Below are 18,671 nucleotides of genomic sequence, written 5' to 3'. Positions count from 1 at the left end.
CATCGCCTATGCGCCATCAATCTTGGTACGCAAGATGTTAAGCCCGTTGTGCCTGTAGGTATACTGGTACTCGGAACAATATTGAGTATTGCTGTTTAGCTTTGATATGTGGGTCATACCTACCCAGACAGATTTGCATAAAATTTTTATATATGAGCATCATTACATAGTATAATACAAAGTCGTTCACCGCTGTCTGACCCTATGTAGATATACTTAATTCTTTAAAATTATACAACGGATTTTCATGCGGGTTTTTTAATAGATTAATTTAAGAGGAAGGTTTATTTGTGCAACACAGTAGAGAAACACTGACAGTTCTAGAGGTGCAAAGCCGCGACGGGTCGCTAGTTCTGATATATAAGTGAAGTAAATTAGTATTATGAAATATTTGTATTCAATATTGTTATACTTTTTGGTAAATAAATAAATACTTATATAGAGCTGAGTCGTTTAACGGTTTGTCTTACTAATATTATAAATGTTAAAGTAAAGTAAGTAAAATCGGCTGATTGAATCTGAATACAATTGCGCTAGTGAAAGGTATAATATGCAATAGCACATAGGTTACTGTTTATCCCGAAAAAAAATAACCTTACACTTGCACCCCTAGTCTATAAAGTAGTCAATTATAAAACTTATAATTTCACAGTACTGAAGATTATTACTAGTATATTTAATATTTAATAATTCATTCATTAAAAATTTCACGTTTCTTTATTTTTTTTTAAATATACTTAATGATAATAATATAATATAAGAAATTATATATGGTAATACTTTTATTATTAAAATCATCAAAATAAACATGTACCTTTCTATTTAATACTAGAGCCAATGTTGGGATAAGGAAACAATATAGGCATTATTTCATAGACGCACAAACCTGACATCAACAGACTTATTACATTACTATCGTTGACTGCATCGCGGTTGTTTAAAATATTAATACATAAATATTGGACAACATCACATACATTACTCTGATCTAAGTGCTTTAGCTACTTAAGTAGCTATTTAAGTAACTAAATCACTTGTGTTATGGAAAATCAGAAGTAACTATGGTATACCACAAATACCCAAGACAACGTAGAAAACTAATTAACTTTTTCTACATCGACTCGACCGGGAACTGAACCCGAGACCTTGGATTATCATACCCATAGAAACCGGTGGACACACTACTAAGAAGGTCGAAGCGCCCTTTTATATTTATTGTCTTTGACGATAAAATTGACAGTTATTTTAACAATTTGCTACCAATTCATTATATGGCTTATCTTTGATTAATTCATATTAGTTCATGTAATATTTTTACATAAGAATCAGAACTTTAAGAACCTAATTAGGTACAAATAAAAACTACAAATAGTTACCATACAAATCATAGCCGCGTGAAATGACGGCAAGAATGCTAGCAGCAGTTCCCTGTTGACGCAACATTCTCTAGGCATAAGATGCACCAACCCCTCACCATTGGAGGCAATGAGGCGAGGTTTTATATTTTTAATGAAGGTTTTGCATTACTAAACCAAATTCTAAGTGTATCCTATATTATTTTTTATTTATTTTATATCAGTTTAACTATATCTTCTTAGTCTAATGGCTCATTTGGAAATCGTAGTTCTAGCCTCAAACCTTGGGTCGTGAAACTTAAACAGCTTGAGTAAATAAATGAGTTAGCCTAAGTAAGGAAGTACTTGTTAGACTGTCGTTATATTATTTTCTGCGCAATTAACTTATGATCAAGATTAACCACTATGCGGATACTTGGTTATAAAAGGGCGTAAGGGCTACCTAGTGCGGAGGGTTGTGCATACATCCCCTAGGCAATTTTCACCCACGGTGCAATATTTACGCTTAGTTAGAAGTAAAAATAACCTAGAAAATAACATTTACGTTGAAAACAACCTTTACTAGCAATAATGTATTTTCCCAAGGGCATAGGGGGCGATCGCTCGGAGCCAGTTCCCCGAGGATTTATTTTCACTTTTATTATTGGATATCTCTTAAAGCCAATCAATATTTATTCAGGGCACAAAGTTTAGAAATACCCTTATCATTTGTCACGAGGTCATAACTCGCAAGTGCCTAATTATTATCAATACTTATATTCCGATTTCGTTTACATTCTCTATTCAGAAATGCTCGTGTTTCAATATGATTCGTCTTCATTGAAAACGCTTCAAACTATATTGTAGAGTGTCATTTGTCATAATGACATGATTTTAAGTCTCTAGAATGAAACAGGTGGTATTCAAATTGTCCACGAGAATACTATAGAAATTATATTTTTATAAAACATTCATGGAACAAACAGAACGACGGACAGACTGAAACTTAAAAACATTTTATACATTTAGTAAAAAGCTGTTATTTAAATAAACAATCAGACACTCCAATTTTATTATACGTATAGTTAATACCTATTAGGTACGTTACACATTGTATAATACAATTATACAAATAATCACATCCACAGAACTATTTCATGATATATAATTAACGTCATCACGAACAGCTAATGCAGTCGGATATTGTTACCATTAATTTTATTAATTAAATATTTTTCGTTTTAATGAAAATCTATTATGACATTGTATTCAATGTTCGTGTTCATAATTTTAACAATGTTTCGTCGTTAGCAGTTTATTTATTAGCGATATAATTTCATTTAATTAATATTATTTAAAATTATGCGTTTGTTATTGAATTAATTAGCTATTTAGCAGATAGAGATGTTGAGATTGATTAGGAATCATCATCTCATACCATACTAGTGACCCGAGCTTCGCACGGGTGCAATTACTATATACTCCAAAATTCTAAAATTATCAGTGTTTCTTTATTGTATTGGCCATGTATTATATACAAAAACCTCCCTCTACAATCACTCTATCTATTAAAAAAATCCGTTGCATAATTTTAAAGATCTAAGCATACATAGGGACAGATAGCGGTAAGCGACTTTGTTTTATACTATGTAATTAAGATAATAAAAAGAATCCCATATGCTATAGATAGGTGATTTATTTGTATGGAAAATAAATAATTTGATCAGAATTTGTGTTCGACAGGAAATAAATTAATAGGCTTATTACGACGAATCTTGAATCTTTAATTTGATCAGGTTATAATATTAAGAATATGATATTACGCTAGAATTTAAGGCATTAAAATACCATTACTGGTATAATCAATCCTATGCACGGAATGATAAATTTTAAAGTTTCTTTCTGGGATAGAGTAAATATACAATGTCGAACTGTCTATGATCAAGCCCTTCAGACTTGCTCGACTCTTTAGCTTTTCGAAGAGATGTGAACCAATTCACAACATACTCATATATTTTTCACGGAAAATGTTCCAAATTTTTTTTGGACTAATCCCGATCTCTGTATTATGCTCCGGACCAACGGACTTCCGGACATTGCGCCATGATTACAAATTTCATTTAAACCGTCTTGATCTCAATAAGTTCACGAAAGAGCGATTTGAGGTTTTCTGATTTGCACAACAACGCTGAGGAATCGGTTCGAAAAAACTCCACTTATTTGTTAAAAGAATTTTCGCAGTTCGATGCATATGTCTAAGGGCGGTGGTAGTCAGTTTCCAAAGAGCTGAGGCTTCCGCAAGTTTGTCCACTATGTAATGGAAAAAGGTATTGTTGAAAACTAGACGTATTTCATCTTAGTGTATTTTTTCAGCAATCAACGCAATTGATTGTAATAAATTCTTACGAATAAATTTCCATCTATTCTGAGGATGACCTCTATTTCTTATCACGATGAACTGATACCCGTTTTAAAAGTATTAATTAAATTTAATGGATTTAGGGGGTTTCTTTTGAGAAAGTTAATTAACACCGACTATTTTCATATTTATTTTATATATTCTTACAGTTTTTAAAACTGTTTGGATAAACGATATTTGTAAATAAATCGCGTCGTATTCGCGTTTAAATTACAAGTTTGGTTTTGGTTATTTTTCTATTTTTGAATATTATGGACAGCGCTAAGTTTAATTAAAAAAAAAGTTATATCCAACCTCAATGGAAAAAAATTACTTTGAGGTAATAAGGACTATAAAACTCTTAACGGAAATTTAAATAAGAAGAAGTATGCTGTTTGTTTATATTAAATTCTAAATATGAATTTAACACATTATGATCAGTGGTTGCCAGACCACCAAATCTTGGATTGGTTAAGAAACTATTCTATTGGGAATTTATTTTATAATTATATGTACATGTTTTGTTGGTGGAATGATTGAGATTTTTAATAGAATATATTTTACAGCGCCACTTGTGGAGATCTTCAACGGAACATCTTTCATTGCGATGCGTTCTATCGCATCTAAATTGGTGACCAGTGAGGAGTTGGGTGAGTGTCTATCATACTTTGAAATATTAATTAAAAAAAAAACAAATAAATGTGTTCTTACGGTCGTATAGAACAAAGTACATGTTTCCGACACATGCATGTTTCCTTAAAATGTTTTTCTTTGCTGAACACGAGATGGTTAACCAAAAATTTATTTGAATTTGTTTGATTCCACAATCTGCAGTTAAAATTCATTTGTGAAACGACTTTTATAGATACATGTATGGTGTAAGTTCTTACCTACACGTATGAACATACGTGTGTTCACACGTATGTTCATACGTGTAGGTAATGGTCGTTTTTCATGCATTTTCTTCAACCAAAATTCTTCAAGGAATAGATTATTGTTAATAGTTATTTATCTTCATAATAATGGATATATAAACGTGATATGTTACGTTTTCTTCGAAAAGGTTTCCAATTTTTGGTTTTATATTCTTCAGAAAATCATCAACAATTACACAATACTGTATTGTTTTTAGGGTTCCGTACCCAAATGGTACTTATTATTAAGACTACGCTATCCGTCCAGCTGTCATTGTTCATTATCGTTTATCCGTCTGTCACCAGGACCTCATGGACCGTGATAGTTAGAAACTTACCTTTTTGTACAAACGATGTATTTCTGTTGCCTCAATTTTAACAAATACTACAATCAGGATAACATAAATATTTAATTAGGGCTCCTATACTGTACAGAACCTTGCGTGCAAGAGTCCGTTTCGTACTTGGCCGGTTTTTAAATTGATATTTAAGTTCACAGAAACTTTTGCCACTCACACATATAATTTGCAATTTTTATGAATACTCAGCTATAAAATATTTTTAATCGAACTAACTCTATGAATGTGCTATGAATAATTTGATTATTAAAGAAGACCGTAAGAAATAAAAGATCATTGCACTTTTAAATGCGGTTTTTATACTTCAATTTCAATTTGATATGAAATTTACTTTATTGGTCGTTCACCTCGTCTGTGCCCTTCTATAAGAATGAGATTACATAATTTACTTTTATAATAGAAATTAATATTTAACATATAAATAGCTGGGATAACAATCTTGAATAATGAAATTTGATTTCAAATGCTGCAGTCTCATACTCGTTACATCAACCTCGCATTGTAACGAAGGTACGGCCGCAGCTTTACCTTTTTTGCTTCGTTTGTCAAGGAGTGTTATTTATGTGTTATTCTTACATTATATATCATAAGTATGAAATTAGTTTAATTAAGAAAAAAAATTGTTAATTCAGATAAAGGAAAAAACGAAATTATAAAAACCTTTTCAATTTTTCATTTCAATTAAAAAATATTAATACTAATAAAATATTTCTTTAAATTATTATTTATAGCCAATAGTCGTCGTTTATTTAACGCGATTAGGAAATTAGGATTAGCCTAGGATATTCTGGTTAAATAATTAATTAGTAAACACGGCCGCGTACAATGGCGGCAAAGCGGCATTTCCCCTTTGAATCGCATTTCCGATCCTCTGGGCAAAAAATAAATATATAAATAAAATATTCAGTATTTAATTAAAACTTCTAGCACTCATGATTATTTTTTACCAATTTAATAAGTTTAGCCTTTATGTTAACAAATAATCCAAGCCAAGGTGGCCCGCCCAGTGGTTAGAATTCATACATTGTAACCGATGTTTGCGGGTTCAAGCCCATCAAGCACCTGAATTTTTATGTGCTTAATATGTGTTTCTACTCAATCTCAAGCTCGTCGATGAAGGAATACATTGTGAGGAAAATTGGATATGTTTAATTTTAACGAGGTTCTGCCACATGTGAATCCACCACGCATTGGAACAGCATGGCGGAATATGCTCTTAGCTTTCTTCTCAAAGGGAGAGGTTTCACAGCCCAGCATTGAGCAATTTACAGGCCGTTACTATTTTAGTAGCACCTGTTTGACTACAGTTGAAATCCATTTAATCTATCAATAGTCTACTTCATACCTATTTATATATTTATTGCTTACATAGAAATTATGTGCTTGCAATATCAACTACACTTTTAATACACGAATTCCCCTGGCACCAGCTTTAATAGCTCAGACGAAATGAAATTTAATCCAAGCCTAAGCGGCTACTGCAAGCAGGTAAGCTCCATTTTGAAACAAAATTAAATAATTCTGGAACAAAATATAGTTATACTAGTTATTCACCGCGACTGTGCCAACGCTTATTTTTTCTCTTGTAAATTAGATGTTACTTTAATTTATTTAAATAGTTTATACAAGCGCATTTAGCGTGGACCCTTTGCCAGTGAATAAAAACAAAAAATCCAAACAAAAATTTTTGCTTTTGCAGCACTTATGAATATTTAAAGAACTATATCAAGTGAAGCTACCTAGTGAATAAATCTATACTTACGAATGTAGATTTAAAACTGAATATTATCAAATGCACTGTTCATGAGTAATATTAAAGTAGGAAATAAAATTTAATAACAATATTTTTACTAACAGTATATGTAACTCGAGTTAAGAATTGAAGATAGTGAATTAAAACAAATGATTAATTGAAATTTAAATGTTTTATGTTCCTGTAATCTTAATATTTTTCATTACTGGCATATTACAAGAATTATAAATCACGTAAATCTTAATTGAAGATTTTGGATTCATACTGAACAAGCACTATTGAGTTTGACACTTTATATAATTTTATTAATTCTTTCTCGCTGATAAAGTTACGTTTACTTATTAAGTATAGTTAAGTTGGAGTTTGAGTTTGAGTACACTATGATCACCATACTAATGCCATAAAACGAGATTTTGCGTAGAGATAAGGAGCTGAGTTGGCCCAGTGGTTAGGACGCGTGCATCTTAACCGATGATTTCGAGTTCAAACCCAGGCAAGCACCACTAAATATATGTTCTTAATTTGTGTTTATAATTCATCTTGAGCTCGGTGGTGAAGGAAAACATCATGAGGAAACCTGAATGTCTTTAATTTCATCGAAATTCTGCCACATTTGTATTCCACCAACCGGCACTGGAACAGCGTGGTGGAATATGTTCTAAATCCTCTCCTTAATATAAGCCTTAGCCCAGCAGTGGGCAATTTACGGGCTGTTACTTTACTTTTTTTAACTTTTATAATGGCTGTTACTTTTTATCTGTTTCTTTTTTTCTTATAATGTGAATATGATATTGTTCGCAGGTAAAGTAAATTCTCTATTCGGGCTGGCAGAGGCTATGATGCCCCTGGTGTACGGGCCGTTGTACTCCAGGGTGTACATGGCTACGCTCAATGTGCTACCTGGAGCTGTTTTTCTACTGGGAGCCGGAATGACAGTTCCTGCAGTGGCGATATTTGGGTAAGTTTTTATTGAAAATTCAAGTAATACTTTATTGAGGATTTTTCTGATTTTCACTGTATTTTTAATTTAAATTAAACATGTGTGTGAATAATCTCGTATTTGTTTCGATTTTAATTATTTTTGGTAGTGTTTTTTTTTTATACGCATTCATGCTAATTAAGGTCACTCAGATTAAATTGCACTTTTGTATGAAAGGCTCTATCTATTGACAAGTGTTAAGTCTATATTAATACATGTAAAAAAAAATTGGAGTGTCTGTTGGTAATATCAAAAAAACCACTCTCTAAGAAATGCATGTGTATGTATACACGGTACATACCAATTATTTATTTAATTATATTTTGATTTATATTTATTGTTTTTGCTTTTCATCTGCTCCATCGCTATTTTATATATTCAGCCGTGATATAAACAATGTAAGGACAATATGGCACAACCCCACTTATTTCCACATACACACACATACACACTCATACACACACATACATACACTCAAAGGTATTCACTAAAAGCTCTAAAGTGGAACTGCGTGATTGAATAACCTCCTTGCTTCTTAAAAATAGAGGCACCCTCTGTTTAGCATTCATGTACGATCTAGTATATTCCATACATAATTTAACATAAAATTCATGTATTACAATTTAATTCTATATTGATTTTATTACATCTAATTCAATCTCTATATAATAAAACAAATAGTATGTGATACAATTTATTTGAGAACTTACTTTATTATTTCGTACGTGTTATGTATTAATTTGATAAAGTCGGTAATTATTTGCTTTGACCGGTTAAAATTGGTAGTTTTTTATTTAATCTGAATGAAAAACATTTTATGCAAATTAAATTATATCGTTCAATAGCTGACTAGGGAATACATTGAAAATATTAAATTTTTCGAGTTTTAGATTGATTGAATAGTTTGTTCGATGCTCATTTTATTATTAAACTGTTTTTGGATTTATTGTAATACTAGTTGGAGCCCGTGATTTCTCTAATTTTAGGGGTTGATTGTTTTAAGCAAAATGTTTATGTCATTCCTTGATTTCAGCTCATACAAAATTATGTTCAGAGGTTTAGTCGTGAGAGATTAACATAGAGTTATTTTTGCATTTATAATATTAGTATATATATGTATAATGTCTCAAAATCAAAATAAAAGTAAACTTTATTCAAGTGGGCTTTTACAAGAACTTTTGAATACGTCATCGTTATTAAGTGAAGCTACCACCGAGAAGAACCGGCAAGAAACTCAGTAGTTACTCTTGACGACCTCCGTGGTCGAGTGGTGTGTACACCGGTTTTCATGGGTACGCCACTCTGAGGTCCTGGGATCGATTCCCGGCCGAGTCGATGTAGATTACCATTAGTTTTCTATGTTGTCTTGGGTCTGGGTGTTTGTGGTACCGTCGTTACTTCTGATTTCCATAACACAAGTGCTTCTGCTACTTACATTGGGATCAGAGTAATGTATGTGATGTTGTCTCATATTTATTATTTATTATTATTATTATTTATTTTTTAACATTTAAAAAATACAATCATATTAGTTTAATACCATCATATATGTATGCAATGTATCCTGCCTGGAAGTCAACAGCAATCAATCAAAATTTAATAAAAAAAAAAAATGAAAAATGAAGTATAATTTTTGTAATATGTATTAATATAATATGTAGAAGTACTCCAAATAAAACAAATAACAATTCTTTGATTTATATATTTCATGCGATTTGCTAAAATCTCTGCAATATTATGCGCTACAAATGATTCTAATACAACCTTTTTTCACTAACCTACTTAAATTCACTTTAATTTTACTCCCAATGTCCCGCCAGTTTTTCGCAAAATCATATTTAATACCACAGATTATTTTTGACTAATGATATCGCGTAACTGTCAAAGTAGTTATTATGCATTTGGTTTTACTCTGTGGTTGGAATAGTCTATTAATTTATGGACACTCATTAAATTTTCACAGAGTTGAATGTTTTTATACGGTAAATATACCACTTCTGGATGATCATTGATGAAGTTTAGAGATTGATCTACCCTGATTCAAAACGGTTGGTGTGTCATCTCAACACACCCAGTAAACGAGACTGAACAAAATAATTTAAAAAAAAAATGTTTGTCAAATGAACATAAACAACAAAGCATTAATATAAATCTTTATGGGTTAGTACAGTCAGAGTAAGAAAACCTTTGCCAGTTATCAAATTCATTCCTTTATTAAGTCTTAAGCTCTTACAACCTTTTGAATCTAAACATCAAATAATTGCGACGCAATATGTCATTCTCGATCGGTAAAGCAGATTATCGTTCATAATGAGCACACAAAAATATATCTTAAAATGACGAACCTTTCTTACCCCGACTGTACAAAGTAGATTCTGTTATTTGTAAACAGATATAATATCAGCTTATCTGAGGATTCGTCCGCGACTCCATATTGTCGATGAGGTCACTGAACTCTTGTCTATGGGACGGAAATTAACTATGATAATAATATCCATAAGAGCTTGATAAAAGCAGATATTGAGCGAAAATGTTGAATGTATTTGTTGGAAGGGACTTTCTCGAAACGATTATGTCTTTTATATGTGTAAAACATTTTAATATATTTGAAACGTTTTTGATTTTCAGAATTATTTACTGTTACATTGTATAAGCTTACATATACATATAAATATTGTATTACCGCACTCAGAATATGATATTTTAACATAAATTACAATCCGTTAATGAGCATTAAATTTTAGACTAAAATGTCAATTAAAAATATCCATGGGGTCACATGTCATTTCTTGAAAGAAGAGTAAGAAACTACATTGTTTAACTCATCCTTTAAAAATTATAAGTGAAGCCCAAAGTGCATAAAACACTTTATTCAAGATAATGATGATAATGATTGGTTAAGCATAAATAAGTTTGTTGATGACAGTTTCCTTTCGTTTTGTTTTAAATTTTTTATTATCAAGCCGTATCGCTCTCTAACCAGCCAGTTACTTTTTTCCACCCGTTAATATTAAATATTTTTTGAATTACAGCAATCAAAGGTCCTCTTAATTTTTCTACACATCTATGGCTGTAGCTCTTCAAAGTGATACAACAACATCCTGTAAATTCCCACTGCTGGGCTAAAGGCCTCCTCTCCTTTTGAGGAGAAGGTTTCGAACATATTCCACCACGCTGTTCCAATGCGGGTTGGTGGAATACACATGTGGCAGAAATTCTATGAAATTTGTCACATGCAGCTTTCCTCACGATGTTTTTCTTCACCGCTGAGCACGAGATGAATTATAGAGACAAATTAAGCACATTAATCAGCGGTGCTTGCCTGGGTTTGAACCCGCAATCACCAGTTAAGATGTACGCGTTCTAACCACTGGGCCATCTCGACTCAAAACCGATATTTATCATGCAGCTATCGTCCCACGATAACTGGTACAAAAATAGGCTTACGCTATTAACATATAAGATGGCAACCTACCCTTATCCACTACACGGGTTTAAGTCCTGTATCGATTTGTATACTTTTCGACAGCTAATATCATAGAGGCCTGGACGTTGACCGCAGAATGTTTTGTGTTCACGAATATCAATAAACTTTATACGTAAGTGTCCCTTTTACTTTCCATAGCATTGTTGGTGAATCCAATAACATTAGTATTTTCTCACGTAGGCGACGGACGACGTCGATTTAAGTATGAACTAAGGCTATATACTTTTTTAGTTCGTAATAATGGACAGCGTGATCGTCAGACTGGTACCTTGTCGATTTCGCAGCAAAATCAAAATCAAAGTATACTTTATTCAAGTGGGCTTTTACAAGCACTTTTTAAAGTAGATTCTACCGAGATGAACCGACAAGAAACTCATTAGTTACTCTTTTTCAACATTAAAAAAATAAAGTCATGTTAGTTAATACAATTATTTAAATTAATATATCCTGCCTGGAAGTCAACAGGTATTAATTCCACACCTTTTTATCATCTAAAAAATCAATACGCCTTTTTTACCAATGTATTTTTTATAAACAATTTGAATTTACGAGACGGCAAAGTTAAAAATGTCTGCCACCGAACAGTGTTCCTTGGATAAACAGTGCACATGGATGAAGTTTTTATAAATCACCTCGTGCTCGGTGGTGAAGGAAAACATCACAACCCTAATCCGCATTGGAGCAGCGTGGAATGTGCTCTAAACCTTCGCCTCAAAAGGAAGAGGGGGCCTTAGCTTAGTTCTTGTTGTTAGCCTTAGTTGTTGTTGTTATTAATGAAATAGTAGGTGTCTTTGCAATTTTAGGTCGTAAAGATTTTTTATAATGAAAAATGTAGTAACTTTAGATTAGTTCAATTGGTGAAATCGAGCAGATAAATTAATTACTCGATGTGTATAACTCATAATTCAAAAATGATGTATGCTGAGTTGCCATGACGACCGTTGAAAGAATATCGTGATAGGTTAGTGATCGGATCGAGATCGGTTGAAGTGGAGTGAAGAAGAGTTTGCGATAAAGCCGTTATTATCGTTTGTTTGTCCCACTTATTCACGTATAATAATTAAACGATGAACAATTTGTATTTAATAATTTTGAATTAAATTATTAATTTACTCTTTCGATATTATTTCAACTGTCATGAACTCTTGACCAACTGACAGATGTCAGGGACGCATTCGCGAGCGGACGGATTTGGTTCATAACCGTAAATTTTGTAAATCGTGCATGGTGGTGAAAGATACATCGTGATACAACTTGGGTCGGATGAAATTCTGCCATAAGTACGATTGTACATACACTAACCAGCATTGATACAAACAATGGGACTCAGTATTATTGTGTTCCGGTTTGAAGGGTAGGTTAGCCAGTGTTACGACAGGCACAAAGGCCATAAAATCTTAGTTCAACCAATGGCCCATTGGCGATGTAAGCAATGGATAATATTTCTGACAGCGCTATTGTCTACGGGCGGTGATGACCTCTTACCATCAGGTCGCATTTATGCTCGCCTAAAAAAAATGATAGCTACGTGGTGGATTTGAGCCAACATTTTTATATATTTATTTTCTTCATGTTTTTAGTATGAAGAAACAAAAGGTGTGTTCTATGATGCCTTAGCCCTTATGGGCGACTAGTTGGTTAGTGAATATTTAAATCTCATTATAAAATTGCACTGAATAAAATTCTTATCTTACACGTGCGGAGTCGGGATGAACACCTAGTTTAATATATAAATTGCAGTTTGTATTGTAATACACTTCGAGCTATGTAAATATTTAACAAACACGTTGACGACAATTATCAGTGATTTATGTTTGTATTGCGACTACAATATGTTCGGTAACGGTTAATTAATTTCTTTAGATGTATTCTATTGTTGAAATTTGAAATTTTGAACTTGGAATACACCAACGGTTTTTAACGTGTATTAATATAAAAATTATTAAATTACATTTATTTATTGCTAGTTAACCTTATGTATACTTAAATGATTTGACGATATTAAAAAAAAATATAAATTCATTGATGAGGAGGTCAATTCTACTACTAAATTGTTACACTATTGCAATTGACGTAATCGTTACGTTTTTGACTTTCTTCTATTCTACCTACTGAAGTTGGATCGAATTAAAATCGGGAACGTACCGTTAACATTAAAATTAAGTTAAATTTCAAACAAATAGTGGAATTGCCCCTGCTGCTAAAAGCACGATTTTTTTTTTTTAATGAAAGAAAAACCACAGTTTGTCAATGGCCAGATAAAAAGTAAAATAAAAAAATACTTGCACTAATCTTCGCCAACATTATAAATATAAAAATCATTATATCTACGTATTTATTAATCTGTAACGTTTAATACCATTATATTTGATTTTAATTCGATTCATATTTAAGAATACCATAGGCGTCCATCCTTGGGTATTCGTAAGCTTGTTTAAGTGTAAAAAAGTAAAAGTAAAGTGACAACCTGTAAATTTCCCACTGCTGAGATAAGGCCTCCTCTTCCTTAAGGAGAAGGCTCGGAACATATTCCACCACGCTGTTCCAATACGGTTTGGTGGAATGCATATGTGGCAGAATTTCGATGAAATTAGACACATGCAGGTTTCCTCACGATGTTTTCCATCACCGCCGAGCACGAGATGAATTATAAACACAAATTAAGCACATATATACAATGGTGCTTGTCTGCTTTTGAACCCACAATCATCGGTTAAGATGCGCGCGTTCTAACCACTGGGCCATCTCAGCTCGCTTCAAGTTCATGAAGCATTCGTTATTATTAAATTCTAATCGACTGAAGCCGCGGGTTCAGCTAGTTTGTATTTAAAGGCATAAGATAAACGTTGCTAATATCAATAATCTTACGTAAATATATGTGTTATATAAAATACCCGACATATGTTCTTTATTTATATTCTGACTAGTAGTCGTCCGCGGCTTTGCTTGCGTTTTAGGTTGTTGGTTGTCACGTGTTAAGAATATTCAATATATGAGACAACATCACATACATTACTCTGATCCCGATGTATGAATCGCACCCAGAACCTCAGAGTGGCGTACCCATGAAAACCGGTGTACACACCACACGACCATGGAGGTTGTCAAAAGACCTATAAATAGAACGAATATTTATAAGGAATATATATTTGTAAAGAATATTTTATATTTATTAGTTAACATTGGGCGGGGGTGATCATTCACATCAAATCATTTCAGCTCAATTCTAACCGCTTACCTTCACTGTTAAAAAAACGACCATTTTGGTTAGAATATAAACTGTAGCAGAACACTTGGTGGTAGGGCTTTGTGCAAGCCTGTCTGGGTAGGTACCACCCACTCATCAGTTATTCTACCGCAAATAACAGTATTGTTCTGTTCAGGTTTGAAGGGTGAGTGAGTCAGTGTAACTACAGGCACAAGGGACATAACATCTTAGTTCCCAAGGTTGGTAGCACGTTGACGATAAATCAGAACAATCGTTCCCCAGTATATACAGATAAGTTGATATCTCTTAAAAATGTTTTATAATATGGTATCTAGTTGCTGTAATATAATATTTCTATTATAATAGCATTGAGATATAGCCTATCTAGTTAATTAGGTTAATACATTTATGACGATTATCTGTTAATTATGAGATATACAAGCTTTGGTAACGACTATTCTTGATTATTTTTATATAATTAATAATAAAGTCTAATTTTAATTGGTAGCTAGATTGGTTGTTGGTAAGTTGACGCCAACGTCCAATATATTGCCGTCAAATCGCCAATGTTCATGTCCAATGTGCTTAGTCATATACTTCAAATTATTTCATTAATACTAAGTATTTATGTATGGCGATAGAATATGTGATTGGTTGGAACTCATATGGGTTGGCACAAAATCCATCAACGACATTTAATATAAATATTTATCGATGCGTTATATTTATCGTAACGGTCTGATAAATAAATGGTATTCACTAATACACTCGTCAAACAGAGGGCGGGCAGTCTGCGTTATTTAAATAGTTGTTAGAGATTGCAATCAGCATTCAGAAATGAAACGATATATGTTTTTATTTACGTTTAACAACTTATTAGCAGATTAAGAGTGTGTTTAATTAAATAAATAACAATAAACAAACTTGCCTGATATAATTATTATATTTGTTAAGGCTGAATGATTTTGTCCCTTAAGTATTATAAAATAATAAAAAAAAATAATGGAATTAGTAAAAGGGTTTTAAAGTTTTATTCAAATTGTTTTAGTTTAAAAGTATTGAAAAGCATTTGGAAATAAAATACGTATTAGGGTAATAATTTTGCCATTGTGATAATATAATAATCTATGCCTAATAATATAATATTTATTATTAATTTTACTTCTTTTTTCGACGATAATGTTAGTCCTTTGCTACTTATAAAAATAAGAAAATTGATTGAACGATAGAAATGAAAACTTTACTGAACCGTTTTGTTTTTGTCGATTTATATAGATGATTAAATTGTAATTAGAATAATAAAAGTAAATATAATGTAATATATGTATTATATGTTCATCTTATACGATCAATGAACGCAACGTTTTCTCGCACTTGACGTGAGTTTTTCCAAGTAATAAGTCAACAAATACATTTATTTTATACAGACAACCAACTTGATTGGCGTAATTTCTAAACAATATTATAAATGAAAAACTTACTTATTTTTTGTTCATGTTCACAATTATTAGCTATAATATCGCTTACTTACCTTACCCATAATTATCGCTACTCAAGCGATAATTATGGAATATAGCATATACGTTACATAAGGGAGTCGAGATGGCCCAGTGGTTGGAACGCGTGCATCTTAACCGATGATTGCGGGTTCAAACCCAGGCAAGCACCGCTGTTTCATGTTCTTAATTTGTCTTTATAATTCATCTCGTGCTCAGTGATGAAGGAAAATATCGTGAGGAAACCCGCATGTGACAAATTTCATAGAAATTCTGCCACAAGTGTTTTCCACCAACCCGCATTGAAACAGCGTGGTGGAATATGTTCCAAAACCTTCTCCTCAAAGGGAGTGGAGGCCTTTAGCCCAGCAGAGGGAATTTATAGGCTGTTGTTGTTGTTGTTGTTGTTGTTGGTACCTAACTCTTGTTTGCCACGAACATGCACAAGCAAAACCGCGTGTGAAAACTTGTTAAAATATAGCAACTTGAGCAACTTCTTTACCAAAACTAAATACAGTATGCCAGTCCTGCTCTTAGCGTTCCTCTCTTTTGAGAATTAAGTTTTGGAGGTTATAACACCACGCTGTTTTGATGTGGATTGTTGGATACACTAGTGTACTGTATTTATAGTTTTTCTACCGCGACCTCATATAACTTCTTCGTGGCTCCTCCACATAAAATTTTAATTAGTCTCCGTTTAAATTGGTCGCCGTGACGACGACATCTTCATAAATAAGTACTAGTAAATAACTTTTTATTTAAATACTATCCAACTTTATTAATGATAGTATTAATAATAGTATCAAAGGGCGTTTTTTTCTAAATATACAAAGAAAAATAAATAATAGAAAATAACTCTTGACTTTTAAATAACAAGCTTTATTAAATATAAGCGTCTCTCCATACTTTTGTACATCTATTCCCTTTATTTTAAAGATGAGTATGGAGCGTATTCCACCACTTTGCTTTAATTCGGGTTAGTGTATACACTTGTAATGTCATTGAAATTTGATAAATGCTTTTCATTATTAGATGACTTATAAGGTAAGGTAGGTAGGTAGTAAACTTGTAAATGCCCTACAGCTGGGCCCTCTCTTTCAGGTAAAGATTTAGAGCTTATTCATGTTATTTATTATTAAGATGTAGCAGAACTGCTTTGCAAGTATATACATACAGGTTTCCTTATGTTGTTTTTTTAACCGCCAACCATGAGATGAATATAAATTACAAATTAAGCACATAAAACTTAAGATGCACGCGTTCTAATCACTGGACCACATCGGCTCCGATTTCGGGCGAATCATGAACATAAATTTAGCACAAAGAAAATAAAAAGAAATGAATAAAGTGTCTGTTACGATTTCGTAAATATTCCACAGATATGTTTCTTAGACTATATTGTAGTCTGAGTAAACTATTTCTAAGAAACGTTTACAAGACATAATATAATTATAGTCATAACCATAATAAAAGTCTTTGTATAAAATATAAACGATCATTATAAGAAAGTTATATTGTAATCGAATAATTTCATTTGACGTGATGACCAAATTTACCTTTCCATAATCCGTATATTATTTCTCAATTTTTAAACTTTACAATAAAATATACACAGATATATACATTATTAAACCAAAATTTTACCATTAAAACGTTAAATTAATTATTTTTGATGAAGAAGCACCACAACGTATTGTGGTCTTCTCGTCTTTATTTTCATGAATTTGCCATTTATGACTATACTACCCATCCCGGCTACGCACAGGTGGACGTAAGTCCTTTTTTTTTTAATATTTTTATCCTTTATTTATATTTTTTGTTGTTTTTATATATTTTGTATATTTCGTAATTTATTTACACAAAAACCTCAATAAATTATATACCTAAACGTTCCTTATAAATACCTCTATCTGTTAGAGAAACCGCATGAAAATCCGTTCAGTACTTTTGGAGTATATCGCGAACAAACAGCCAGAGGGGCTTTGTTTTATACTATGTATATTTAAATATATTTTACTACGAATCAACACTCAATACTACTTACTTAACCATAATAAACTGGCGCTAGAAATACGTACTAACAGCATGCACAATTTATAACACCAAGTATTTGTCAAAGTAAAATCAATTAAGCCTCTCAAAGGGTTATTTTCTATAATAAATTTTACAAACACTCTTAGCATTGTCAATTAGTTCATTTTAATGTTATTTTAAAAGTTAGATAAGTTAAACTAACTTATGGTAAAAATAACTTAAAATATGATATATTACTTCAAGTACTACTGTTAGTAGATTTGGAATAAATTATTTGTCCATAAAGTTCATTTTTGTTCAAAGCGTACTTAGCGTACTTATTCTTTAATTTGTAATTTGATTATATTTAATTAACACACTAAGCAATTTAATTAGTAGTAAACAATAGCCATGGAAATTCTTGTCGGCTATATTCGTTAAAATGTTTAATTATCTAATGTGACGTTTAAAAGCGTTTATAAGAGCCTTGATAATTAATATGATTTTGAAACAGTTAGTAATTACGTTTATTTGTTAAAATAATTAACGATTAATGATTTGTTTTTGTTTATAGTTGGATGTATTTCGAGCAACGTGAAGACAATAAACAAGTCGAAGAAATGGTCGACGTAAATAAAGATATTTAATTTAAATACACTATTAGTTAACAATTAAAATTAATTAAGGCAAAATAAAAATAACTTTTAAATGTTTTTTTTATTCTATTTAA

General features: G+C 31.8%; 1 protein-coding gene across 1 annotated transcript in view; it reads left to right on the top strand.

The window, feature by feature from the left end:
• Positions 1-18,658, top strand: part of LOC124530724 (proton-coupled folate transporter-like) — a 29,605-nt gene extending 10,947 nt beyond the window's left edge. The window contains exons 5-7 of the mRNA XM_047104983.1: positions 4,299-4,382; positions 7,560-7,716; positions 18,516-18,658. Coding sequence (XP_046960939.1) covers positions 4,299-4,382; positions 7,560-7,716; positions 18,516-18,588 — 314 coding nt within the window. The 3' untranslated portion in view covers positions 18,589-18,658. The remainder of the gene's footprint in view (positions 1-4,298; positions 4,383-7,559; positions 7,717-18,515) is intronic.
• Positions 18,659-18,671: the final 13 nt, after the last annotated feature.

Source organism: Vanessa cardui, chromosome 6 (genome assembly GCF_905220365.1).
Source record: "Vanessa cardui chromosome 6, ilVanCard2.1, whole genome shotgun sequence".
NCBI lineage: Eukaryota > Metazoa > Arthropoda > Insecta > Lepidoptera > Nymphalidae > Vanessa > Vanessa cardui.
The sequence above is the reverse complement of the archived record's forward strand: the minus strand, read 5'-3'. Positions and strand labels throughout refer to the sequence as shown.